This window comes from Garra rufa, chromosome 17 (assembly GCF_049309525.1).
Source record: "Garra rufa chromosome 17, GarRuf1.0, whole genome shotgun sequence".
NCBI classification, from domain to species: Eukaryota; Metazoa; Chordata; class Actinopteri; order Cypriniformes; family Cyprinidae; genus Garra; species Garra rufa.
This window is the reverse complement of record NC_133377.1, coordinates 3,490,903-3,517,240: the sequence shown is the minus strand read 5'-3', so window position 1 is coordinate 3,517,240 and position 26,338 is coordinate 3,490,903. Positions and strand designations below refer to the sequence as shown.

General features: G+C 37.0%; 2 protein-coding genes and 1 non-coding gene across 3 annotated transcripts; 2 read left to right on the top strand and 1 right to left on the bottom strand.

Annotated features, from left to right (window-relative positions):
- Positions 1-31: 31 nt before the first annotated feature.
- On the bottom strand, positions 32-1,937 carry otud6b (OTU deubiquitinase 6B). Its single transcript, XM_073822262.1, has 7 exons — positions 1,690-1,937; positions 1,437-1,579; positions 1,226-1,342; positions 839-1,151; positions 623-684; positions 427-533; positions 32-344 (listed from the first exon to the last, which is right to left on the bottom strand). Exons 1-7 carry the CDS (start codon positions 1,757-1,759, stop codon positions 260-262), a joined length of 897 nt encoding a protein of 298 aa, XP_073678363.1. The 5' UTR covers positions 1,760-1,937; the 3' UTR covers positions 32-259.
- A 655-nt stretch (positions 1,938-2,592) lies between these two features.
- pex1 (peroxisomal biogenesis factor 1) lies at positions 2,593-16,861 on the top strand. The gene is made up of 24 exons (XM_073821930.1): positions 2,593-2,799; positions 2,930-3,070; positions 3,282-3,365; positions 4,926-5,040; positions 5,117-5,802; positions 5,992-6,111; positions 6,189-6,312; positions 6,389-6,489; positions 6,567-6,658; positions 6,789-6,921; positions 8,211-8,307; positions 9,174-9,344; positions 9,442-9,596; positions 9,925-10,111; positions 10,191-10,351; positions 10,516-10,650; positions 10,741-10,805; positions 10,897-11,039; positions 12,117-12,220; positions 12,311-12,487; positions 12,869-13,099; positions 13,238-13,432; positions 15,567-15,697; positions 15,830-16,861. Exons 1-24 carry the CDS (start codon positions 2,692-2,694, stop codon positions 15,912-15,914), a joined length of 3,741 nt encoding a protein of 1,246 aa, XP_073678031.1. The 5' UTR covers positions 2,593-2,691; the 3' UTR covers positions 15,915-16,861.
- Positions 16,862-19,488: 2,627 nt separating this feature from the next.
- Positions 19,489-19,562, top strand: trnai-aau (transfer RNA isoleucine (anticodon AAU)). Its single transcript has one exon. It is a non-coding gene; the product is annotated as a tRNA-Ile (tRNA).
- The last annotated feature ends 6,776 nt before the right edge of the window (positions 19,563-26,338 follow it).

Here is a 26,338-nt window from a genome sequence, read left to right as displayed (position 1 = left end):
TTAGTGGTTCAACCTTAATTTTATGAAGCTATGAGAATACTTTTTATTTTATTAATAAATATCACAGACAAGCAAGGACTGTTACATTAAGCTTGTCCACCTGAAGTTGAACTGAAGTACACAGCATGTTATTTCACCATCCTCTGTGAGCATCCTGACTGAATCCGCTGATCCTACAAAACGGAATCAAATTCCAGAAGGTCCACTTCTACAGGTTAATTTTGGACAGATGCACATCTTACTATTTGTCAGTGATGGGTCATCCCTCTTCCTCATTTGACAAATCTTTGAAAGGCTCCACAGAGTTGTAATGCTCACCAAGTCCATACGCATGCCGCATATAACTGAAAGAGACAGTGAAATGCGTTTTAGTACAGCAGTCGGAAAAATAACGTTTTTGTAGCAAATCTCATTTTAGTAACTTACACAAGTGTAATTGGTGGCTTGTCATATTCTTCACCAATAATAATAGAGGGGGATTCTGCCTGAATGACTTCTATCGGTAGCTGAAGGACCTGTGAAAGGGCTTTTAACTGTCATGGAGAAAAATATATAAAAAAAAACCATTAGTGGATGATTTTTAATGTGCAGTTTATAATTACATATTGTCTGGTATTCTTACCTCTAACTGTCCACCCCAAGCAGCTGTGTCTGCAATATCAATGCAGTATTTCTCAAACTCATCTAAAGTAAAAATGAATCCAGAGTTAACAACAAATTCCATTCATATCATCTAACAAAAAGCATTTAGCATGCTGAAAATTCAGCTTTGCCTTAACAGGAATAAATTACTTTTTGATCATATTCTGAAGTGTATGGCAGAGCACACTGCATTCACCTGCAGTGTACATGTCTCCTGAATTGGGGTCAGTAAGGAACGGCAAGAAGTCGTCTCCATGGCTCCTCATGTACTGAGCAGTTTGAGCCCGAAGCTCTTTAAGGCCAAGAGTGGTGCCTCGTTCGGTCAGCTGATCCTCCACTGCGCGGTACATGCAGTGACCATCAGAGGAGATCTCTTTGATCTGCAGGTGTCTCTCCATCAGCTTCTGTCTCAGCTTCAGACCCTCCTGATGACGGGAGCCTGTGAGATTCTCCACTTCTGCCTCAGCAATCCGGTTCTCCCGCTCCTTCTCAAGAGCAGCCTTTTTGTCCTAAAAACACAAGGACTTTTCAGTATCCTTAAACGAGAATGAACTACAACCACCTAAAATGGAAAAGAACGTACTCGTCTCTTTTGGGCTTTAGAAGTTCGAGTTTGCTTGCTTGAATCCGTATTTTCCTCATTGTTTTCCAAACTCACAGAATCCAAAGCATTTGAAACCTCCTCCACCTTGGAGCAATCCTTGAAAGGAGTACAAGTGAGCTGCAATCATATGTATCTTCTTTACAGTTTCTAGGTAGGGTGTTTTAACATCCGACAACATAATTTGACTTACTGAGGAAGGTGTCTGAAGTTGTTTGAGCTCATTTTCGTGTTTTTGAGTGAGTTCTGCCTCTAGTTTGGCGATGTCTTCAGTCAGCTGTTTCCTCCTCTTCTTGTCATTTTTGGGAACAGCATTTTTCATACACTGTATTTTTGCTATGACACCAAAAAATACATCCATATTCAGTATTTTTTTTGTTTCATTTATTTAATCTTAGTCTAATAAATTTTTATAGACATCTATTTAAAACAGTGACATGTCTTACCTTGCAGGTCTTTCTTTTCCTTGCGATGCTGTTTGGCTAACAGCTCCTCTGCTGTCTCCACTTCCTCCATGTCAAAATTAACTAAATATTCAAAGCAATAAAACGTTTGTTAAAATGAAGCTAAACGATAAATATACTACTCATTTTCATTAGTTTGAGGTATTGCTCGACAAGGACTGAATTGTAGTTTCAGCTCATAGACTTCAGTTGATTTTCAGTTCAATTGATTTGCAAGTCAAGCGCATGGATTCAATGGGAACACAGAAACACATCCGGGAACGCAACATTTCAAAATAAAGGTCTTAGATACGTCCACTGTTTTCTTTTGGGTATTTTTATAAAACGGTATAAAATGACAGAGTAAATAAACATTGAATTAAACTAAAGTAATTTACGCAGTGCTTTAAAAACAGTGTCTTATTTTAGCCATTAATTATTTTGAAACCGTTTTCAAGTGGCAAGAGTGTTGCCATGACCGCTTATTACAATTAACTGGCGCTTTTTTATTCTTAAATTAACTTATTAAAATATATAGTCGTTTGTCGCAGTTTTTGAAGTTTTTAAACTGGCTAGTGTTGGTTCACTAACACAATTAAATTAACAACTAGTAGCAGTTGTCTTCACCCGCTGTATGAGCTGAGCTCGATATAATGTCATTAGTCATTTTTAAGTCTTTACAAGCTCCTACTGTAGGTCCAACGTTGCGTAAGAAACAATAAATAACCTATAAAAACAGAGTCGCACATTTTGATGTGGTTGGTCGCTTTATTTTGGTGCTTGTTTAACTTTCCAAGTGAAATCTGGCAACACCGTGAGACGGAGCTAATCGAAAATGTTCGTTCTAACAGCGCTTACGAGTGATCGACACACTCCATGTGATTATTATGTCTGACGTGCAATTCATGTTGACAGTTGTAGCATACTGGTTTAATACCACAGATTTATTTAAGAAAGAGATCGATCATTTGTAGTAGAAGCGAGGTTTCTGCAGCCTCGCGGGAAATGTTGGGAAGCCAAGGGATTCAACCTGTCACGCTAGTCTTCAATAACTCCAAGAACTGCTTTCTTCATCTGTCATCAAACTTCGCCAGTCATCTCTGTCTTCATGAGGTTTGTATCCAGCTAGCTGCATTAGAATATATGCATGCAGTTGACTAGTCTGCCACTGTTTATATGTTTCTGTTCCATTTTATGCAAAGTGCTAAAAGTTTTAAGTCGTGTAATACTAATGTGATGTCAGAACCAGATCCTGGAGCTGTCATGGGGCGTTTGTGCGCCAGTGTTCCTCAGCTGGATCAGGTCCAGGTCTTCAGGTCCAGAGGACAGAGTTGAGATTAGCAGACAGCTGGGAGAGAAACTTGGACTCAAGGAGGGAGAACAGGTTTGTCACTGTAATCAATAGCAATCAATGGAAACTGAAACTGTTTGGTTACCAATATTCTTCAGAATATTTTCTTTCCTCTCAAGATTATTTAAAATAATTTAAAATAAGACAACGCATCTATTAAAATGAACAAATCAACTAAAAATGAAGATGCTTCTTATTTTAATTTAATTTTCACTGAAATTATTATACATTTATTATGCTGTAGGGGTATCTGCGGCCATGTCATCAAGTGCAGTCAGTGCAGCAGGTGTTCGTAGAGCCTTTGTCTCCAGATGACTGGGAGATTCTGGTGAGTTTGCAAAATCTTTCAAAGATGTTTAGCCTGAAACATAGTGATATATAACATTTAAAGAGATAGTTTACCCAAAAATGAAAATATCTGATGACTGATGAATGTAGCAAGATTGCTGGGGTTACTCTAGCTAACATTCCCTTCCTGCACAAGAATAGAGCACTCAGAAAAGCCCGGTCGATTCTGGATGATTCCAGTCATCCCTTGTGTTCAGAGTTTGCACTGCTTCCGTCTGGTCGTAGATTTGTGTCCAAGAGATGTAAGACAAATAGATACAAGAACTCTTTTATACCCATTGTGACCAGTTTTTTAAACACCTTATCTTGATTGTTTGATATTCACTTATTATTATTATACTGTATTATGTTTTTTTTTTTTTTTCTCTCCTTCTGTAATATTCTGTTGTTGTGTTATTGTTATGTTTATGTTATTTGTATTACTCTCTCTGCTGGCTGCATAAAAAATTGCCCCTCGGGGATAATAAAGAATACCTTACCTTACCTTACTCACCCTCAAGCCATTTCTAGGTGTATACAACATTCAGCTTTCAGACAAATACAATTGGAGTTATACAAAAAAATCCTCTGGCTCCTTTATAACAGAAGTGAGTGAGTGTTGAGATTTACTAGTCCAATAGAAGTCCAATAGTGCATCAATCCATCATTAAAAATGCTCCACATGCCTCTGGAGGGTTAATAAACTCTGTCTGAAGTAAAGCGAAGCATTTGTGTAAGAAAAATATCCTTATTTGAAACTTTATGAACTGTAATCTCTATTTTCTGCTAACTGTCATACACGCATTCATGAGGGAGCGGTGTTCCGTGAATGACGAAGGACGTAGGCATTGCGTAAGCTCCAGTGAGAAGTGACAAATGCGCAAGCACAGAGGAGAGAGCAAAACAAAACAATGTGATGAATTAGAAATTAAAAACAGAGATTTGTAAAGACAAATTTCAGAGGATTTCGATATAAGCCAAGGGGACTGATTTACCTTTGCTGTAAACAGAACTTGGTTCTCGCAAGACTAGCATATTCTCACCGGAGCTTTTACTGTAAATATGAATATTTTTCTTACACAAATGCATCGATTCACTTCAGAAGGCCTTTATTAACCCCCTTGTGGAGCACTTTTTATGATGGATGGATGCGCTATATTTTGCTTCAAAATCTCAACACCCATTCACTGCCATTATACATTTTGGAAGAGCCAGGACATTTTTTAATATAACCCCGATTGTATACATCTGAAAGAAGAAAATCATATACACCAAGGATGGCTTGAGGGTGAGTAAATGAGTAAATTTTTATTTTTGGGTGAGCTGTTCCTTTAAAATGCACATGACTAAAAATCTAAAGGCAATCTGTTTACTCATCCATGCATGTTATTCTAAAAAAACATTAGTCCTCTATTCTGGTATGAAACATCCATACAAAGTCCCTTGCTACATTTTTTTTCTCATTGATTATCCTGTTTTAATTGGGAATGCATCAGATTAGAGAAGTAAAATGGGTTGTGAACGTCATTTCAGTCTAAAATCTGATTGAACTTTGTTCCAGGAGCTGCACAGCATGGCTCTAGAGCAGCGACTCCTGGATCAGATCCGTGTGATCTTCAGTGAGGGTGTTTTTCCTGTGTGGGTGGACCAGCACACTGTCATCTATATTAGGATAGGTCAGTTTGCCCTAAAGGTATAACATATTGGAGTTGTTGCTGGGTTTGAACTGACTAAAGATTCTTTGTTTTTCAGTATCCCTTTCTCCATCTGTTCCGTTTGGTCGACTGGAGCAATTCACTGAGCTTGTTGTCTCGCCAAAACTACATCCAGGAGGTGAACAACTGCCCCAAACTCGATCAGAAGAGCCAAGCCAACATTTACAACACCAGAACATTGATGTCACATCATCCTCCAGCTCAGTCGTCCATCAGGATCCCCTCAGTGATCATCTGGAGAGTCAGAATGAAGGCCATTGGGGAGGAATAGCTGATCTGAAAAGCCTGATGAGATACCTGTTTACAAGAGGATTTCAGCCTGCAAAGGAGAATCTCGCAGTTCCCACAATTCCCACCATCCTGAAAGACTGTATCCTCCGGACTTGTGGAACCCCTCCTAGCTCTGTCAGCCATCTAGGCTCATGTCATGGAGATGTCCATATTCTGCCATGGAACCTTCAAGAGCAAGAGAACTGGAATCCAGGGCAGTCTGCACTAACATATGGCAGGCTTTCTAAGATCCTTTCTCCTAAAGAACTCCGGGAGAAGGTCAAGCAGGCCATGGAGAAGAAGAAGATCAGAGACGGCCCTCACAAAGGGAATGACATAGAGGAACATAAGGAAAATGCTGTTGTGGTCAGGATGCTTTGTCACAATATAAAAAGACTGCAGGAGGAACAGAAATTCAATAAATGTGAAGAGATTTACTCTGGGAGAGTTTGGGTATGTTATTACATTCAAGTTCAGCCATAATGTTTCATAAAAATATTCTTTATCACCATAATTTCTAGGGATGGGACCTTTTCACTTTGGCCAGTAAAGGACTACCTAATATAGGCTGATTACCAATTTGGTACAGATATATTGTGCATCTCTAGTAAAAACCTAGTTACATTTTTTTTCTTGTTGCAGATTCCAAAGGTGCTACAGAGGAGTTTAACAATAGACCCTCGTTCGGCTGTGAGGATTCAGCCTTTGAAATCAATGCCAAGAATTGCAGAAACAGTCATGGTGCAACCATTACAACCGTTGGTAAGTTTTTCTTGATGCTTTATGTTGTCAGACAATGAAAACAGTGTTTTGTAAACGTATTTCCTTTCTGTTTGCAGGCAGAAAGTGAAAAAGAAGAAGATATTCAAACTGCCTTCCTCAACTGGTTGCATGCTCAGAGCCATCAGCCTTTGACCTGTCTGACAGGACGCACTAATGTTATTCTCTTATCCTGCACTGAAGGTGTGAAAAAGAACCATCAGATTTATGTTTTTAGTCATATTACTATTATTACAGACTAACCTTTTTCTCTTCTCAGGAAAAGAAGAGTTTGTCTTGACTGTGCTGAAACCAGAGCAACAGCAAGAAGATGAGATGTTCTTTCTATCAGCCAGTTTACTAAAGAAAACAAATGTGCAGGTATATTGTCATAAATTCCTTTTACAAATTATTTTTTCTGCTCCTGCCTTCTCAACAAACCAGCTCAGTCTGTTTAGATTGTCAGACAGCCACATGATTCTGACCGCAGCGGCTCTGATAAAGATAATGAAGATCCACATCTTGGCTTTCCGTCCCTCAACTCTCTTGGGTATGTTTGTACTCTTTTTAAAAACAGAAAATATCAATATATTATCCTTGAGCAGCAAACAACACTCGCTTTCTGATGAGTCGATGTGGCCTTTCTTTGTTATGTGTGATTGTTGAATCTGTTTCCTCAGTGGGGTAGAGGACATCAGCAGGTCTGCTTTTGAGCACATCTCTCATGCTCTAATGGGAGGTCCTCTCTCGCGTGAACTGGTCTCCACAGGACGTGGACTGAGGGGTGGAGCTCTGCTCATCACAGGTGCAAAGGTAACCATTAGACATGTATGTTACAGTCCTTTCAGATGTCAGATTTGACATACTATGTGATATCTCTTCTTATGCATTAAGGCATTGGTAACAAATGTTTTGCAAGTGTTCGATTATCAACAAAAAACATAATTCAAGATCATACATTATTGATCTGACTGTGTAAATATTTTCCTTTTTTTTTTCTTTTTTTTCATTTATGCTTAAAATAAAAATAAATAAAAAGTTACAATCAAAGAAATGCATGATCTTTACATTACTCAAAGATTTTGAAGACAGAACACAAACAAACAGAGTTTTGATTGCTTTTCTATTAGTACTATGAAGAATAGCACAGAAATAGTTTTCTAATTCTTTATAAAACACTGTGAAACAGGGTTTTTTTTGTTAGTAAATTTGCACTTATGAATGTGAAACCTAACTAGTAATATAAATAGATTAATAACAAAAGCTTCGTTATTCATATTATCATAATCAAAATATCCAAAAACAACATTTTCAAAATGCTAATTAAAATTAGAGAGTATCTTTCCTTTGATAAACACAGAGGTATCATACCATATGTGACCCTGGACCACAAAACCAGTCATAAGGTTAAATTTTACAAAACTGAGATTTATACATCATTTGAAAGCTCAATAAATAAGCTTTCTATCGATGTATGGTTTGATAGAATAGGACAATATTTGGCCGAGATACATCTATTTGAAAATCAGGAATCTGAGGGTGCAAAAAAATCAAAATACTGAGAAAATCACCTTTAAAGTTGTCCAAATTAGGTTCTTAATAATGCATTTTACAAAACAAAAATTACATTTTGATATATTTGCAGTAGGAATTTTACAAAAAATCTTCATGGAACATGATCTTTACTTAATTTCCTAATGATTTTTGGCATAAAAAAAAATCTAAAATTTTAACCCATGCAATGTATGTTTGGCTATTGCTACAAATATACCCCAGCAACTTAAGACTGGTTTTGTGGTCCAGGGTCACATATGTGTAAATATTTTCTATTGATAATTTCATGTAGGGAATTGACTTATTGTCTTACTGTATTTAACAGTTTAAAAGTGCATAAGCAAATATTCAATAACTGTGTGTACACACAGTTTAATATTTAAAATATTTAGTTTACCTTAAAGTGTAATTTTAAGTAGAAACTAGAAAGTTTGAAATTTTGTAACTTCATTTGGACAATGAGATAACAACCGAATATTCTGAAAGTAATGAATAAATAAATAGATGGTGCAAGTTGTCTTTGATAAATTTCCTACTTTATTCCAAAGGGCAGTGGAAAATCTTCTCTCTCCAGAGCACTGTGTCGAAAGGCCAGTGAAGAGCTGGATGCCCACATTCAAGTTGTGGACTGCAAAACACTGAAAGGTAAACAAGAAAATTAGATTGACCAGTTTTGCTGTGTCTTTTTACAGTATGTAATATATAAGTCTCAGGTGTTCCCAGAGTGTGTCTTTGAAGTTTTAGCTCAAAACGAGCTGTTTTTGTGCATGCTCTTTAAATGGCAAATGAGCTGCTTTTGGTTTTGATTATCATGTCTATCGCGCTGAGATCATACGTATTTAAATCATATTAGTTTAAACTTCTAATATATGGTTTTCTGCACGTACACATCCAAAGCATCCACATAGAAAGCAGCTGACACATGGCATGTGAGAATAAAGTACTACTTTCATGTCATATTGCACTGAAACTGTCAAATAAACACAAGTTTATGTTAAAAACACACACAAAAATAGTTATGTCTGTGAAGGTAAAGGTATATTAGATCTGTGTGGCAGCAGCGTAATATACAGTAAATAAATCAATAAATACACTGCTCTCTTGTCTCCTCTGAGGATGGGACTGTGAAATAGTGTTCTGTGCTGCCAAAGACACAACAGTTAGCCTGCTTTGCTCTAACTTTTGCCATGGCGTTAGAACTGGTGCAATGTTGTCGCTTGCGCCATGGGTGGAAACGTGTAGATTAAAGGGGGTAATATTATAAAAAGATCCCCTGTCTATGTCACAGGGGGAGCGGAATTTGAGCGACTCGTTTTTTTTCACATGGTTGCAGAGAAAGAAAGAAATGCTGACCATAAAAAAAGTTACTGGGTTGTCCTTTTTTCACATTTTCTGTGATGGTAGATGTACCGGCGACCCAATTATTGCACTTCACAGAAAAGTCAGATTTTTGCAAGATTTTTGTCTTTTATTTCCATCAGATTTCTTGATGCTATGAATTAAATTCCTAGGTAAGAGAGCAGACACAATCAGACAGAGGCTGGAGGAGGTTTTTGAGCAGGCGGTTTGGAAACAACCCTCAGTGGTCCTGCTGGATGACCTGGATCATGTGACCGGTGCCGCGACCTCACCTGAGCACGAGCATGGGCCAGAGGCAGTACTGCGGCAGCACATCGCACAGAGTAAGACATTATAACAACTGTTGTGATCGATGTACTCTATGTGTAACTCTATGAGGAACTATCAGATGGACATCTTTACTCTGCATGTTCTCCTTAGGTCTGAGGGATTTGGTGGATGAAATAGTGGTGCGTTCCAGTCTCGTAGCTCTGATGGTCACAGCACAGAGTGAACATGCCCTACATCAGACTCTGACTGCGGTGCAGGGTTCTCACTTCTTCCAAGGTTTCTGCAAGATTCAAACACCAGACCAGGTGAGTCCATGATATGGTAAAAAATGAAATTGTCTGTTTGTTTGTTAATCATGCATCCCCACAGAAATCAAACAAATACATTTTTGATTTGCATTTCCAGGTACAATGACTACTTTTTTACTTTTAATAGAACAAGTCACTGGGTTCACGTGTGGATTTGCTTCTTTGTGATGTTTCTGTTAATGAATCCTTGCCAGAATAAGTTGCAGTATGGACCAGACTAGTATCAGTCGCAAAAGTCTGATATGCCAGACATATTTTATTCTTGCTTGGTGTTTTATTTCCGTGCCTAAAATAGTGATTGTGGTATAATGGTTTCTCTTTATAGGCTCAAAGGGTTGAGATTCTGAGGTCTTTAATAGCCAAAAAGAACTTCCAGGACTGTGAAACTACTCTTGACCTAGACAGTGTTGCCAAAGAAACAGAAGGATTCATGCCACAAGACCTGAACCTGCTGCTCGAGAGGGCCATTCATGCCAACACCCTACACAGCAGGAACAATGGCAACTCTGAAGGTGCACACACAATCTAGTTACAGTATATCTTTCAATGATTGAGCTGTTTTGCTGAAATCTAATCTTTCTGCGTTTACAGATTTAAGCTATCAGGACTTCAAACAGGCCCTTCATGGCTTCACCCCACCCTCCCTCTGGGGGGCTCAGCTGCAGGCTCCTAGCGGGGCTGGCATGGAGCGTATCGGGGGACTTCATCAGGCACGTCAGCTCCTGATGGACATCATACTGCTGCCAGCTAAGGTACAGCTGCTACTGTACACAATATGTCCATTTCAGTGTAAGACTAGCTTTTCAAAACTATAAAAAACAATATATGTACAAGAACAGTTATTATAATAACTGGGAAAGTCAAGGTAATTCATAAGTCAAAAACTGTGGTGGAAATAATGATCTGTTGTGTCCAGTACCCGCTGCTCTTCTCCAGTCTGCCCCTGCGTCAGTGCTCCGGTGTGCTGCTGTATGGAGCTCCTGGCACAGGCAAGACTTTACTGGCTGGAGCCGTAGCCAAAGAGAGTGGTATGAACTTTATCAGCATCAAGGTGAGGGATTGTGTGTACTGATATCAAAATAGTATATAAATATAAAATGTTATTTATATTTATATTGTGATGTCCTATGTGTTTCTCCAGGGTCCTGAACTCCTCAGTAAGTATATTGGTGCCAGTGAGAAGGCGGTTAGAGATGTGTTTCAGAGGTTTGTCCAAATGCACTCTGTCTTTCTCCTGTATAAAATATAGTAGTAGTTTGTTGGCGTCATCACTGAATGTGTGTCTGTGTTGCTGCAGGGCTCAACAAGCTAAACCTTGCGTACTGTTCTTTGATGAGTTTGACTCTCTGGCCCCTCGAAGGGGTCATGACAACACAGGGGTCACTGACCGTGTGGTCAATCAGCTGCTTACTCAACTGGATGGAGTGGAAGGATTGACAGGTACATCAGGGCTGAATATCAAATGCTCACACATACACTACCAGTCAAATGTTTTTGAACAGTAAGCCTGCATTTATTTTATCCAAACTACAACAGTACAATTTTGAAATAGTTTTACTATTTAAAATAACTGCTTTCTATTTGAATATATTTTAAAATGTAATTTATTCCTATGATTTCAAAGCTGTGCATCATTACTCCATTCTTCAGTGTCACATGATCCTTCAGAAATTATTCTTATATTCTGATTTGCTGGTCAAAAAACATATATTAGTATTATTATGTTGAAAACAGCTGAGTAGAATTTGTTCAGGTTTCTTTGATGAATAGAAAGTTCAGAAGAACAGCATGTATCTGAAATAGAAATCTTTTGTAACTTTATAAATGTCTTTATCATCACTTTTGATCAATTTAAAGCATCCTTGCTAAATAAAAGTATTCATTTCTATAATTTCTTATAAAACTGACTCCAATAATTTTACAAAAGCTTTTTATTTCATATAAATGCTGATCTTTGGATCTGTCTATTCATCAAAGAATCAACAACAACAATAATAATAATAATAATAATAATAATAATAATAAATGTTTCTTGAACAGCAAATCAGCATATTAGAATGATTTCTGAAGGAGCATGTGACACTGAAGACTGGAGAAATGATGCTGAAAATTCAGCTTTGAAATTGCAGGAACAAACTATATTTTAAAATATATTCAAATAGAAAGCAGTTATTTTAAATAGTAAAAATATTTTAAAATTGTACTGTTTTTGCTGAACTTTGGATCAAATAAATGCAGGTTTGGTGAGCAGAAGAAACTTCTTTAAAAACATAAAAAATCTTACTGTTTAAAAACTTTTGACTGCTGGTGTATACCTATACCTGGGTTTTACAGCAGCAGCTAGAGGTTAAAAAAATTTAAAAAGTAATTGTTTTGCTAAACACTTGGTAAAACACCAGACTCAGTTGTGTGAATTGTTGTATGAGTTTGTTTTGAAAAATCTGGAGTGTATTTTTGATATTTAAAATATTCGATTGTTGTATTTGTGAGAGTCACTGCATAATTTTTTATTTTTAGGGGTATATGTGTTGGCTGCCACCAGTCGTCCTGACCTGATTGATCCTGCTCTTTTGAGACCCGGGCGACTGGACAAGTCTCTGTACTGCCCTCCTCCTGATCGGGTCAGCATGGGGTCTGCCACAAATCAGCTTAACCGCTTTATACCTATAACACCTACAATATCAGTTTACTGATTCATATCTGTTCTTCAGGAGGCCCGGCTGGAGATCCTGAAGGCTTTGACTCATTCCGTGCCACTGGCTGCAGATGTGGACCTGGAGCAGATTGCTGTGGCAACAGAGCTGTTCACTGGAGCTGACTTAAAAGCCCTTCTCTATAATGCTCAGCTAGAGGCAATCCACAGCAGCCTGGGGCCCAACCTTTTGCATGTGTGTTACACACAAACTCAAACATAAAATTGATAAATATTTTTGGGCAGCAAATCAGAATATTAGAATGATTTCTGACAGATCATGTGGCTGGAGTGATGATGCTAAAATTTCAGCTTTGAAATCACAGGAATAAATTACATTTTAAATAGAAATAGAAAACAGCTATTTTAAATAGTAAAAATATTACATTTTTTTTTTACCGTTTTTGCTTTACTTTGGATCAAATAAATGCAGGCTTGGTGAGCACTTTAAAAAAAAATATTTCAAATCTTACTGTTCAAAAACTTTTGACTGGTAGTGTAAATTTTCAGCTTACTCAGTACATCAGTGATACATTTTCAGCTTGTGTGTGAAGCAGACTGTTTTTGTGTTTTATAGGATCTGGGCTCGGGGTCAGACAGTGACGTCAGCCTCTCCTCGCTGATCTTCCTAAACCATAGCAGCGGGTCAGATGACTCAGCTGGGGAGGGGGACGCAGGTCTCGAGCACTCTATGGTTCTGCTGGACCCCAGTGAACTCCCACCTGAGGACCCACGCCACAACATCTGGCGCCTTTACTTTGGAAGCTCCTTTGAGTCTGAACTGGACAACCAGTCTCTGTCTGAACTGGTGGGATACTAAATTTCCAAAGTGACTTATAATAGATTATTATTTACACTTATATATAAATCAGTACCATAGATGTCTCCTTAATGTAATTTATGAGCTGCTTATGAGATTGTCACATTCTGTTTGCTCTGCTCCCAGAATTCTCAGTGCCTGTCTGGACCCAATTCTACCGCCCCTGACCTGACAGGGGCATCAGTGAGGGATCCAAGCTCCTGTCATGCCCCAATTGTTATGTCCTGTCTGCAGGACGGCTTTCAGGATCTGACCCATGAGCAGTCAGAACGACTCCGAGCAGAAGTCAACACTGTGAAGAACAGTTACCGCAAAAACACGGTCAGTTACCTTTTTAATCTATCATCCATCCATCCATGCAGCCATTGTTTTATATATCAAGGGCCAGATTTACTTACAGCTTGCGCCAGCACAAACCTTCTTTTGTCATTAAAATAGTACTGTCAGGATTTACTAAAGATGTGCAATGAAGAATTAGCGCTGAAAAGATGTGTTTTGCACCTGACTTTATTGAATATGCAGTTGAATATGAAGTTTCCCTTTCAGACACCAAATTTATGGGAGGAGACAGGAGAGTATTAAAATGAACCAACCAATGTGATTTACTAGCGTTTGTGCTTGTCAAATTACTGGTGTTTGTGCCATTATTTAATGCCCAAAAAAGCATGTCTCAAAGCAGGCAGTAATTTGCGCTTCTCTTGGTAGATTGCGCTGGTCATTATGGAAGTGATCTGACTGCGTCTGTATTCTTTAATGTGCGCATTGTCAGTAAATCACACACATAATTTTCCCCTCCCATCAGCGCTTTCATGCAATTGCTCTGTAACGCTAATATGCCCAGTTTAGTAGACTTGTCAAAAAGTACTGAGTTCGGTACTTTCGGTATTGAAATTTAAAAAACGTCCATATTCCGCTCACATTTTGAGCGCATTTGAGTATCGAACCTGGTATTTTTTGACAACTCTACAGTTTAGTAAATCTGGCCACAAGCTTCCCATCTTTCTGTTGTTACATCCATCCAATTTTCCTTTCCATTCATTATTGCTTTATCCTTCTAGTTTTCCCATCCATACATGCATTTATCCATCCATTCATTGCTAGTATAGTATCGCTTTAGTTTTTCAACTTCCATCCATCCATCCATCATTTTATCTATCTAGTTTTCCTATACATGCATGCATATACAGTTGAAGTCAAAAGTTTAAGTACCTGTGCAGAATCTGCATAATGTTAATTATTTGACCAAAATAAGAGGGATCACACAAAATGCATGTTATTTTTTTATTTAGTACTGACCTGAATAATATATTTCACATAAAAGACATTTACATATAGTCCACAGGAGAAAATAATCATTGACTTCATAAAAATTGCCCCGTTCAAAAGTTTTCATACACTTAATTTTAAGTACTGTGTTGTTACCTGAATGATCCACAGCTGTTTTTGTTTGTTCTGTTTTTTTTTTTCAACTGTGATAGTTGTTCATAAGTTCCTTGTTTGTCCTGAACAGTTAAACTGCCCACTGTTTTTCAGAAAAATCCCACAAATTCTGTTTTTTTTTTTTTTTGTTTTTTTTTTTCAGCATTTTTGTGTATTTGAACCCTTTCCAACAATGACTTTATGATTTTGAGATCGATCTTTTCACACTGAGGACAAATGAGGAACTCACACAACTAATACAGAATGTTCAAACGCTTACTGATGCTTCAGAAAGAAACATGATTCATTAAGAGCAAGGGGGTGAAAACGTTTTGAATTTGAAGATCAGGGTAAATTAAAATTATTTTGTCTTCTGGGGACCATATAAGTATCTTCTGTAGGTTCTAAAGAGCATTACTAAATGAAAAATATGACATTTTGGCAAAATAAGAAAAATTTACACATCCTTATTCCATTCATCAGTGAGCATTTGAACCTTCTGTAATAGTTGCATATGAGTCCCTCAGTTGTCCTCAGTGTGAAAAGATGGATCTCAAAATTATACAGTTATTGTTAGAAAGGGTTCAAATACACAAAATTGCTGAAAAACCAAATAATTTGTGGGACCTGAAGGATTTTTCTGCAGAACAGCAGGCAGTTTAATTGTGGGACTCATTAACAACTATCACTAAATAACAAAAAAAAAAACACACACACATCTGTAGATTATTTATTTATAAATTCAATTATTATTTTATCTTGTGGATTATATGTAAACATCTTTTCATGTCAAATATCTTATTCAGGTCAGTGCTAAAATACACATTTTGTATGATCCCTCTTATTTTGGTAATATAATTAACATTTTAGAGATTCTGTAAATTTTTGACTTCAGCTGTATCCATCCCACTATTGGTAGCAGCCCTCTAGTTTTCCATCAATCCATCCATCCGTCCATCCATCCACACAAGGACTGTGTTAGATTGTGTAGCAATCTGCTCAGTAGATGAGATCTGCTGTTCTTCTGTGTTTATAGGATGAATCATCTCTGGTGCAAACTGGCCCCAGTAAGCCTGGCTCTCTCATATGCCAAACTCACCTGATCTCTGCTTTGGCTAACACTCGAGCATCTGTCAGCAGAGAAGACTGGAGGAGATACACTGAACTGTGAGTTACACATTTCACATACACGTTTCTATGCTTTATTCACATAAATCACCTGAAAGATGCTGTAACCAGTTTACACCGCTGCTTTGCTGAATCACATATTTGTATTGGTTTTCTCCTTCTGTTATGCAGATACGAGTCCTTCGGAGCCTCAAAGGAAGGCAAGTCTCAGAGCACTGCTTCATTTAAAGCAGGTCAGCGGGTGACATTGGCTTAATGAGAGCCTCCTGGATTAATTAATACAGCTCAGGGCATTAGAAGGTGATTTTTTTTGCAGAGGTTGTGTGGTATGATTTACTTTCCTTTGCCTTAAAGGAGTAGTTCACTTTCAGAACAAAAATTTACAGATAATGTACTCACCCCCTTTTCATCAAAAATGTACGTCTTTCTTTTTTCAGTCGTAAGGAAATTATGTTTTTTGAGGAAACCACTTCAGGATTTCTCTCCATATAATGGACTTCTATGGTGCCCCTGAGTTTGAACTTCCAAAATGCAGCTTCAAAGGGCTCTAAATGATCCCAGCCGAAGAAGGGTCTTATCTAGCGAAACGATCGGTTGTTTTCTAAAAACATTTACAGTTTAGATACTTTTTAATCTCTACACAGATTACACACAGAGCTAGACAAGAAGTATTATGAGTTAAAAAGTATATGAATTGCAATTTTTTTAATATAAAATAACCGATCGTTTTGCTAAATAAGACCCTTCTTTCCTCGGCTGTGATTGTTTAGAGCCCTTTGAAGCTGCATTTTGGAAGTTCAAACTCAGGGGCACCATAGAAGTCCATTATATGGAGAGAAATCCTGAAATGTTTTCCTCAAAAAACATAATTTCCTTACGACTGAAGAAAGAAAGACATGAACATCTTGGATGACAAGAGGGTGAGTACATTATCTGTAAATTGTTGTTCTGAAAGTGAACTACTCCTTTTAAGAGCAAGCAAATGCATACTTACAATGTTTTGATGTAGAGGAAAGTATTGAGAACTTGACTTGAATTCAATAGCACCGAACAACTAATTTAAGGATAATTTCAAAGTTTATCAAAGTGACACTTTTTGCTAAATTTGCTTTGCTGCTGTAGGCGATATAATGTAAAGAAATCAAATGTGTATATATACATTACATACGTAATTAACTTTTTAATAAATGACAATTCTTTGGATTATGATGCAAATGTTTCATTTCTCCAGTGCCTCTCATGAATTGCAAAAGCACAGAATTGGAAATGGTGTATATCTGAAAGTAAATACTAACAGATAATTTTTTTAAAATAATGTTTATGTTTATCTACTGTTTCTCTAGCATCCTCATGAATTGATACTTGCCATAACCTGTAGGTGGCAGTATATTCCTACTATCCAAAAGCCAATTGGCATGTTGAGAAGTCCTCCATGGATACTTCTCAATCTGTATTCAAAGACCTCTGTGTCCTTCTCTTTGTAGAAGAGAAGAATTTTCTATTTCATCAGCCGTAAAGGCCTCCGGCTTATTCTGTGGATAACTGACATCTGCAGACCCCGCAGGATCTGAGTTCTCCCAAATTGATTTTTCAATTTTTTCATAGTCTTCAGTTCCCCTTAGCACATGCCCTGGAGCTACAGCTGTCTCTGCACCTTTGATTATCATTAACTTTTCCAGCACATTCTGAGTTTTGTCCTCATGTGAGCTGGATTTCCTTCTCACACATCGTTGAGCTGAATTCAGAGTTGCCGCAAGACACGCCACGGCCTACACATACGGCCTGATGCAGCAGTTTCTACTGCGTTAAATATAGTAGCCTTTGTTCTGGCCCCTGCTGTTAGTATTGTATGGGCTTGCACTAAGGACCACGGGAGCACGGAAGGCCCATTCAACCATATCTCATCCAAAACAGAAAGAAAACAAGTGACATCATGGGACTAGAATAGAATAAGTCACAGTACTGGCGCTGTAAGAGAGCTGTGGACTAAAATGAGAGAAGCAAAATTGCTCTCAGCAGGACGCAGCAGTTCAGTCTGTAGATCCAGTCTGTATTATACTCAGGATAGTATCAGTGTATGAATCTATTTTAATAGTTTAATTCCAAGTACAGCATTAACATAAAGGATAAACAGTTCAGATGCTTTGTGGATTATGCAAAGACATATTCTGCCTCAGTAGACTATCTGTTTTTCCACACAGTTTATTCATGATCTTTCCTAAAAATTGCTTGTTGAAGCAAACTGCCAAAACCTTTTGCCAGGAGGGTTGTGGGCCTACTTTTTTTTTTTTACCCTCAGCAGTTACCTGACCTCAGAATTTTAAAACAGGCTTTGAAACAAAGCCCAATATCGTCTGAAGGGAAGTAATGTGAAAAAATGGTTATGAAGATTCCCTTAAATATATAGACATCTTTGGTTACATGCCAAAGCAATTTACATGCTCTTAAATGACTGGTTCACCAATAAATGTGAATTTGTAAATGTCTTTTTTTTTTATTCATCCTTATGTTGTTCCAAACCTGTAAGAAAAGTAAGATATTTTTAAAGAATGTCATCATGTGAGAGGAAATGGTTAGTGGTTAGCTTTTTTGTTTATTGATAGTTGTTCATGAGTCCCTTGTTTGTCCTGAACAGTTGCTCTTCTACCCAATGTTTTTCAGAAATATCCTTCGGGTTCCTCATGCTTTGGTTTTTCAGCTTTGTTGTGTATTTGAACCCTTTCCAACAATGACTGTATGATTCTGAGATCCATCTTTTCACACTGAGGGCAACTGAGGAACTCATATGCAACTATTACATAAGGTTCAAACGCTCATTGATGCTTCAGAAGGAAATACAATACATTAAGAGAAATTTGAAGATCAGGGTAAATGTAACTTATTTTGTCTTCTGGGAAACATGTAAGTATCTTCTGTAGCTTCTGAAGGGCAGTACTAAATGACCAAAATATAAATAAAATGATATTTAGGCAAAATAAGAACAATTTACAAATTGTCATTCTGTTCAAAAGTGTACACCCCTGGCTAATAATAAACATTTAGCAGATTCTGTAGATTCATCTTAACTTTTTACCTCACTGTATATTTCAAGTATTCATAAGTAATACATTAGCTTTGTAAGTAAGTATCGACATAACTGTTAGCGTGTAGCCATAGTGAATTGAACTCCAGAACCGGATTAGACCAATTCATTCCTCGGGATATGGTTTTGGATCAACTGACAGTAAAAAGACACTACTCGTGAATCATTTGTTCGCTAATATTGAAAAAAACGACTTTAATGACTCGTTTGTTCGCTATTGAAAAGACACGTTCGTTTACAAATAGCGCTACTTCTCTCACGGTATCAATAAACTTATTTTTTTTAACTTAAGTAGACTTAAATTTTGATGTGTTACTCCAGAAGGCTATAGCAAATGATTACAGTAGTATATATGACTTACGTAATCAAGTGCTGGAGTCGGACAACTTTAATATTGCTTTTATTGGTGATTTTACTTTCTGAGGCTTCAGACACCACTTGTTGCAAATAGTATGAAAATTACATTTTGGAAATAAATTATTATTATCTATAAAAGACAGATGTCAGATGGGGTTTGGAACAACGCCATTATAACGGTAAGTAAGTTAAATAACCTAATTTAAAGTTTTGGATGATGTCCAACACCACTTTTTTTAATATAAAGTCACTAAGCCATTTATTTAGACGCAACTGTAAATTCACAGTGAAACAGCCCTTATTCACATTAACTGCAGTCTTAAGATAACAAGCCACATGGAAGTTACATGAAATTTTCGTCTTTCGTATGAGTCTGGCTGACGACTCGTCAGGCCGGTTAGCTCAGTTGGTTAGAGCGTGGTGCTAATAACGCCAAGGTCGCGGGTTCGATCCCCGTACTGGCCACACTCGTTTTTAACAGAGCCATAGAGAAACAGAGTTGCGACACGCTATGATCTCGCCGCCGCGCGGTCACGTGGTTCATGGAGCTCTCAATAGTTCCTTTTTTTACAGTCTATGAGTGTTTGAATGGGTTTAAGTAGGATAGACAGCAGTTTCACTATATTTGCAGCAATTTCGAGTAATTATTAACACATAATGTGCATTGATTGTGTATTGATAACTTCTCTGAATACGCTTTACAATCGCATTTTATTCTGGGGAGTGATAAAGAGACATAATTAATATGTTCTCATACTCTTTGGCAGTCAAATGTGACCAAACACCTTAAGTGTAACTTTTATTCAATTAAATAATTGTAATATATAGTTCAGTTCTATTTAGTTAATATTTTGAGGAGTTTTTATGTACTAAATAATATGTGCAATAATGATCCTGGCCATTTAAAAGATAACATTTTCTAATATAGTATTTATATTACAGTTAGTGTGATATTTAAGCTTAAATACATTTGAATGTGTATTTGGACATGATCAAACACTCATTTTTCGATTTAACAATTTAATGTTAAATAAAACAAAAAAAAAAGATTAATTTACTCGTGTTATTTTAAAATATTTAAACATACAACATAAGTGAATATTATAAAAGGCAAGCAAATATGGCATTTAACATAATAGAAAAGATGAAAATAGTGTTTAAAAAAACACAAGGCAACCAATTGGATTCAGCATACATTTTTATCGTATTTCTTGAATGCAGTCTTTACTGAAACTCATTCCACCTCCTACGATTGCAGAAAGACTAAAAACTTAAAAATATGACAACTAGTATCTGGTTATGGTCGCTATTACCGTGTTTCTCACGTTATCTAACTGCATTTACAGTATAACTGTTTATTTTTTAACGATAAACATTAACTATAACACGCTTCATAAAATACCACTACTGGACAGTTTTTCGAGAGGTCAACTGATGCGTTAAAATGTAAAAAAAAAAAAAAAAAAATGCAGTAATTTCTTCAATTTACCAGCGACTGTGCTTAAGAAGTGCTGAAATGAATGGGCTTCAATGCTGGAACTATTGGTTGTTTGGAACTATTGGCCGCTCCATGACACGCTTTACTTCCGCATTCCTCAGTTCCTATGGAAGCCTATGGGAGTGTCGCAACTCTGTTTCTCTGTGGCTCTGGTTTTTAATGACTATATTTATGTGTGAATATAACTATAAGAGTAATGTTAAAAGTTTAAACTTTAATGTTACCAACTTTAAGCTATTTGGTCTGTATTTCAAAATAGAACAGGATTTTGGAAGAAATTTGAAAGCTATTGAGACCAGTAGTCAGTGGCTCATGAAATATATTCTCATGATATGCAGTATTTGTCTGTGAAAGTAGGGTTCCCCTAACTGCCAATGATAGCTACTGAGCTATTCACTGCCAATTACCAGTCCTAGCATTCATATTTTTTTTTATTGTAAATTAGTGTATAAGTTAAATACACAAGCAGGCATTTTAAGATATCTAGGATAAGTTTCATCCCCTTCTCACAATCTTAGGATGCAAGACATTTTGTCTGTCTTTTAAATGTTCAAGCAGGTACTGCTAAAATCCTTTTGTAATTGTATTTGGATTTTTATTCTTCTTCTTCGCTAAAATTTATCATGCAGACCAAGCCATGAGACCTAGAGAGCTGAGATTCTGTGAAATAGAAGTAGTTTTGCTCGCTACTCAAAGACTCACCCCAATCGGCCAATAAAAATTTTAGACATTTTTGGCCATAACTTGTAAACCATTTGTAGTAGTTTTATATCTTCAGGGGCCTCATTTATAAAGACTTGCCTAGAAACCATCCTTGATTTTATCTAAGAACTTTTCTGATTTGATCGTAAGAGTGATTCAGAGAAAACGAACGTACCACGAAATCCATGCATACGCCAGTCATTCGGTTATAAATCACAAATGATCGTGGAATTGTGTGCAGCTGAATGTTCCGCCTTCGAAACGCCCCTGCTTAATTAATTAACATATAAAATGAGCTCATTCCTAAAGCAAAAACTCTGTGACAATGGCAAGTAAAAAGGAGCGCAAGAAATCAAATTATAGTGAGGCTGAACTATCTGCAATACCAGGCATTACCACAAGGAAACGGTCGTACGCCAAGCTGGAATCTGACGTGGAGATAAGTACTTTTCCACGTCAAAGACGGTTTTTATAAATCTGTACTTTGACGTGGATTTGATCGTACGAACACTCTAAGATCAAATCAGTGCGTAAGAAAGTTTTATAAATGAGGCCCCTGAACACTTAGGTCAAGTCAAACAAATCGGTTTCCAATAGATTTTTTTCTGGAAGTCTAGTTTTTTCACCATTTTGGATTTTCTGAAAAATCTACTTTTTCCAACTCCTCATAGGCCATTTGTCTGATTCACGCAAACTTGACGTGCATCATTTAGAGACTCTCATGGCAAAAAGTTATCAAAAGAATTTCGATCAGTTATTCATGCTTGCGACAGGATGCCAAAATGTTTAAAGTAGGCGGGGACACTTTTACTAAAATGGCTGTAACTCTTAAATGGAATGAGATAATTTCACCAAACCTTGACCATCTGTTGGCGCTATAACAGGGAAAAAAAACCCCATTAAAATGGCTGTAAGTATGCCCCCAATTAGTCTGATTGACTTTAAAGGAACACTCCACTTTTTTTGGAAATAGGCTCATTCTCCAAATCCATTCAGCCGTTCTCCTGTTCTGGCGATATCACTTTTAGCATAGCTTAGCATAGATCATTGAATCCTATGAGACCAATAGTATCGCGTTCAAAAATGACCAACGAGTTTCGATATTTGTCCTATTTAAAACTTGACTCTTCTGTAGTTATATCGTGTACTAAGACCGGCGGAAAATGTAAAGATGCGAATTTCTAGGCCAATAAGATTAGGAACTACACTCCCATTCCGGCGTAATAGTCAAGGAAGTTTGCTGCCGTAATATGGCCAAAGCAGGCGCAGTAACATCACGCAGCACAACGTGACCAACTGCATGCACAGGGAGCGTTCCTCGTTGGAAGTTACCTAGCTGGGAACTAATTTCAGGCACTGCGTGATAGTAGGGGAGTTGAAGAATGAGCCTATTTCCAAAAAAAGTGGAGTGTTCCTTTAAATTTGGCATGCAGTGCCTTTGTCCAAGGTCCCATCCATATCTATGAGGGCATTGGTGAATCGCGAAAAACATGGCCGCCATCAACCAGTCAACTTTGAGCATCTATAGACCTTTTTCCTGAGTAAACGATGAGCGCCGCCATTACGAATTCTAACGTCAGATTGAATGCTTTTCTGTTCCGGTTTCCATAGGAACCCATTCAAATGGCGTCCGTCTGTTTTTAATGTAGCTAACGTCCGCTGCTTCGTGTCATCTACACACTCATTAAAGTGAGGCACTGACAAATGACGGTCATTGCGACATTGCCAAGTGATGGCGCTATGGAGCCATGTGCTTTTTAAAAACATTTTAATAGGTTTAACATTAGTTTATTAGCTCGGAATATACGCTAATTTGACTAAAAACAATGCAGACCGGAAATGCAAAGCATTCTTTCAGTTAAGAGTCGGACTTACTTCCGTGTTCAGGAAAAACGTCTATTGGACGAGATAAATGAAAGCTGATTGGAATGAAACTCAATGGACCTGTTTGGCTCATGGCTCTAGAGCTCTGTGAGACATTTGAGTGAAATCCGCCACTAGGTGGTGTTATCGGGTTTTACGCCTCGTATATCATGATTTTTTTACACATACACACAATGTTCATATCATATGTTAGATCTCCTCATTCTGGACAACTTTGCTTCTAGAACCACTGCTGTCAATTAAACAGTTTGTTAAATATTTGACATGTAAAAAAGCTGCTTTTTTGAACTCGTCCTAGATGGTTCGTCCGATTTTCATTTGATAGAGACAGATGGTTCTAACAAAAAGTTATTAAAAGCTGTTCTCGCATAACACAAGAATGAATTTCACCATGAAGCTATATCTCCTCAACGCCTTATTGTATTCAGATCAAACTTGGGTTACCTGAGGTTACCTGCACAGTGCCACCTAGTGGTCAGGGGATATGAAAAATGGCAAAATGGATCTTCAACTCTTTGGCACCAATCTATGGGCCTCATTTATCCGTACACTAGAGTGTGCGTACGCTTAAATCCACGCCAACACTCATATTTGTAAAAACTGGCTTTTAAGTGGAAAAGTGCTTAGGGTCACTTGAGGGTCCGAGAAGACATACATACTTTCTCTTTTTTGAAGTACTGCATGTTTTTGGAAATGTAAGCTGTTCTTGCAGCTCGCTGTTCTAAATTAAGGGATTTGGATGATGATGGCGATCTTTTATATGTTAATTAAAAAAATTATTGTTTACAATAGTCGTTTACAAGGCAGAGAGCTGAAACGATACAGTTGCATGCAGGTTTAAGATCATTTGTGATTCATAGATTTCACATCGGAAAGAGATGTGTACGTGCGTCTTCTGTACGTACATTTATTAAATAAATCACACCTATGCATATTTTAGAGATGACCGTAAGATCAAATTTAGGATGATTTCTGCACAACATTTTATAAATGAGGCCCTATGTGTGTGTCATTATCACCCCCAGTGAACCACACCACATCAATTTGGGAGCAGCGCCACCTATTGGTCAAAAGTGATAAATATTTCTACTGATTTTACTTATAATTTTTCAGCATTTTGTAGTCTTTAATTGTCTTAATACGCTTGAACCCTGCTGATTGCTGATATATTATATGTCACACTTTCAGCACTCTTAGGAATGTAGGATTCAAAATAAATTTTTGTAAGATAATGCAGAAATCAGCTTGCTGCATCACTTCTACTCACTGACCTGAAACAGTGAAAGGAAATATGCTGTCTTTGTCGAGCATGCTCCCTTTGTAAGAGAGAAATGATTCTTGACTATGTTTGAAGGATGGCCTTAATACAAAAGTTTTCAGCTCTAGCTTTAACAAGAGATCTCATCATTTAAAAGCCAATAGTTTAAAAGGCAATTGACTGTTATTTGCTAATAATCAAAGGACTGCTAAGTTTTAAGAATAGAACCTTGCTAGATGTTAAAAGACAACATGTGCTTAACACCTCAGTTGCATGATAACACATAGGTGTACCGTTGAGGTTGAAACGGCCTCAACGGTACATCAGGTATTTGAGAAGGCAGTGATGACAGTGAGGAGGAGGAAGTCACTGTAAATGCTAGAGTTACACAGACCAGCAGACTGCAGATTATTGCCACCCTGGCCATATTATTACCACACAGAGCTGTAAAGAACACTCTGGGACACCCTGAGTCAGCTTAGAGTCAATCATTTAAGGCAGAATGCTGCAATGGCCAGTGTTTTTGTTTGTGGGTAGCAATCTGCATTCTGAGTCGTGTAATAGGAGAGGAAAAAGGGGATACTCATTGATTGTGGTTCCCACAAACTCATACAGAATATTTTACACAAAATATACAGGAAAACACAAAGTATATGGGCTATTCTACAGAACTGGTGCAAACTGCAGTCCCACAACAAAAAAATAAAAAAAAATTCATATAAAATTATTCATATCTTAGATGTTTACTAAGATTCTTCTATTATCTACTGAAACCCACAATAATACTTAAGAATACAATACACATATCATATATAATAATACAATGCAATAATACAACCCCTAAATTTCAACTTACTAAAATATTTTTTTGTATCTTTTTTTGATTGTTTTAAATAGTGAAGTTAAAATTATTGGTAACACTTTACAATAAGGTTCATTAGTTAAACATTAGTTAATGTATTAACTAACATGAACTAACCATGAGCAATACATTTGTTACTGTATTTACTAATCTTTATTAACATTAGTTAACGGAAATACAGTTGTTCATTGTTTGTTCATGTTAGTTCACACTGCATTAACTAATGTTAACAAAATTTTAATAATGTATTAGTAAATGTTGAAATTAACATTAACACAGATTAATAAATGCTGTATAAGTGCAGTTCATTATTAGTTCATGTTAACTAATGTGGTTAACTAATGTTAACTAATGAACCTTATTGTAAAGTGTTACCAAATTATTTTATATTTTCTTTGCAAATTAGGAAACTTCCTCGCATTTTTAATGTCACTACTGAACCAGTGTATGTTTTAGTCCATTGACTGAGACTGATTTGAACTATACCCCTACATTTATGATCAGGAAATATTCCTGTATCTCTTTCTCTCATAGCTATAAGGTGTGAGCAGATATGTCCGATCATTTTGAGTTAAATCTGTTCAAAATCTGAAAAATGTATATGTTACTTTAAGGAACGTCACTACCAAATACATTTACAATGTAGATGTAAGCAAAATCTTAAAAGGTCAATATAACCCTTCTAATTCAATTATTATTACTGTATTATTACTGACAAATTTGGGAAGAGGACAAATAGTCCAAAACTTTCTGAAAATACAATATGAGAATTAACTGCACAATTAATAGAAATGTGTACCTTGGATATTATACAGTTTGCATACATACACATTTTCTTTGTTCCCCAAGACGTTTCCAACTCTGACTTTGAAGCAATTCTGTAGAATGACCCCGTCCAGTCCTGTTCCAGAAAGGGCCCTTGCAGCAGAGTTAAGCTTCAAGCATACTTAAGTTTTTGGAGCAGGTTTGGACACGAAGAGATTATTAGGTAATGTAAAGCCGATTTGTTAAAGAAATGCAGAAACTAAAAACCGAAC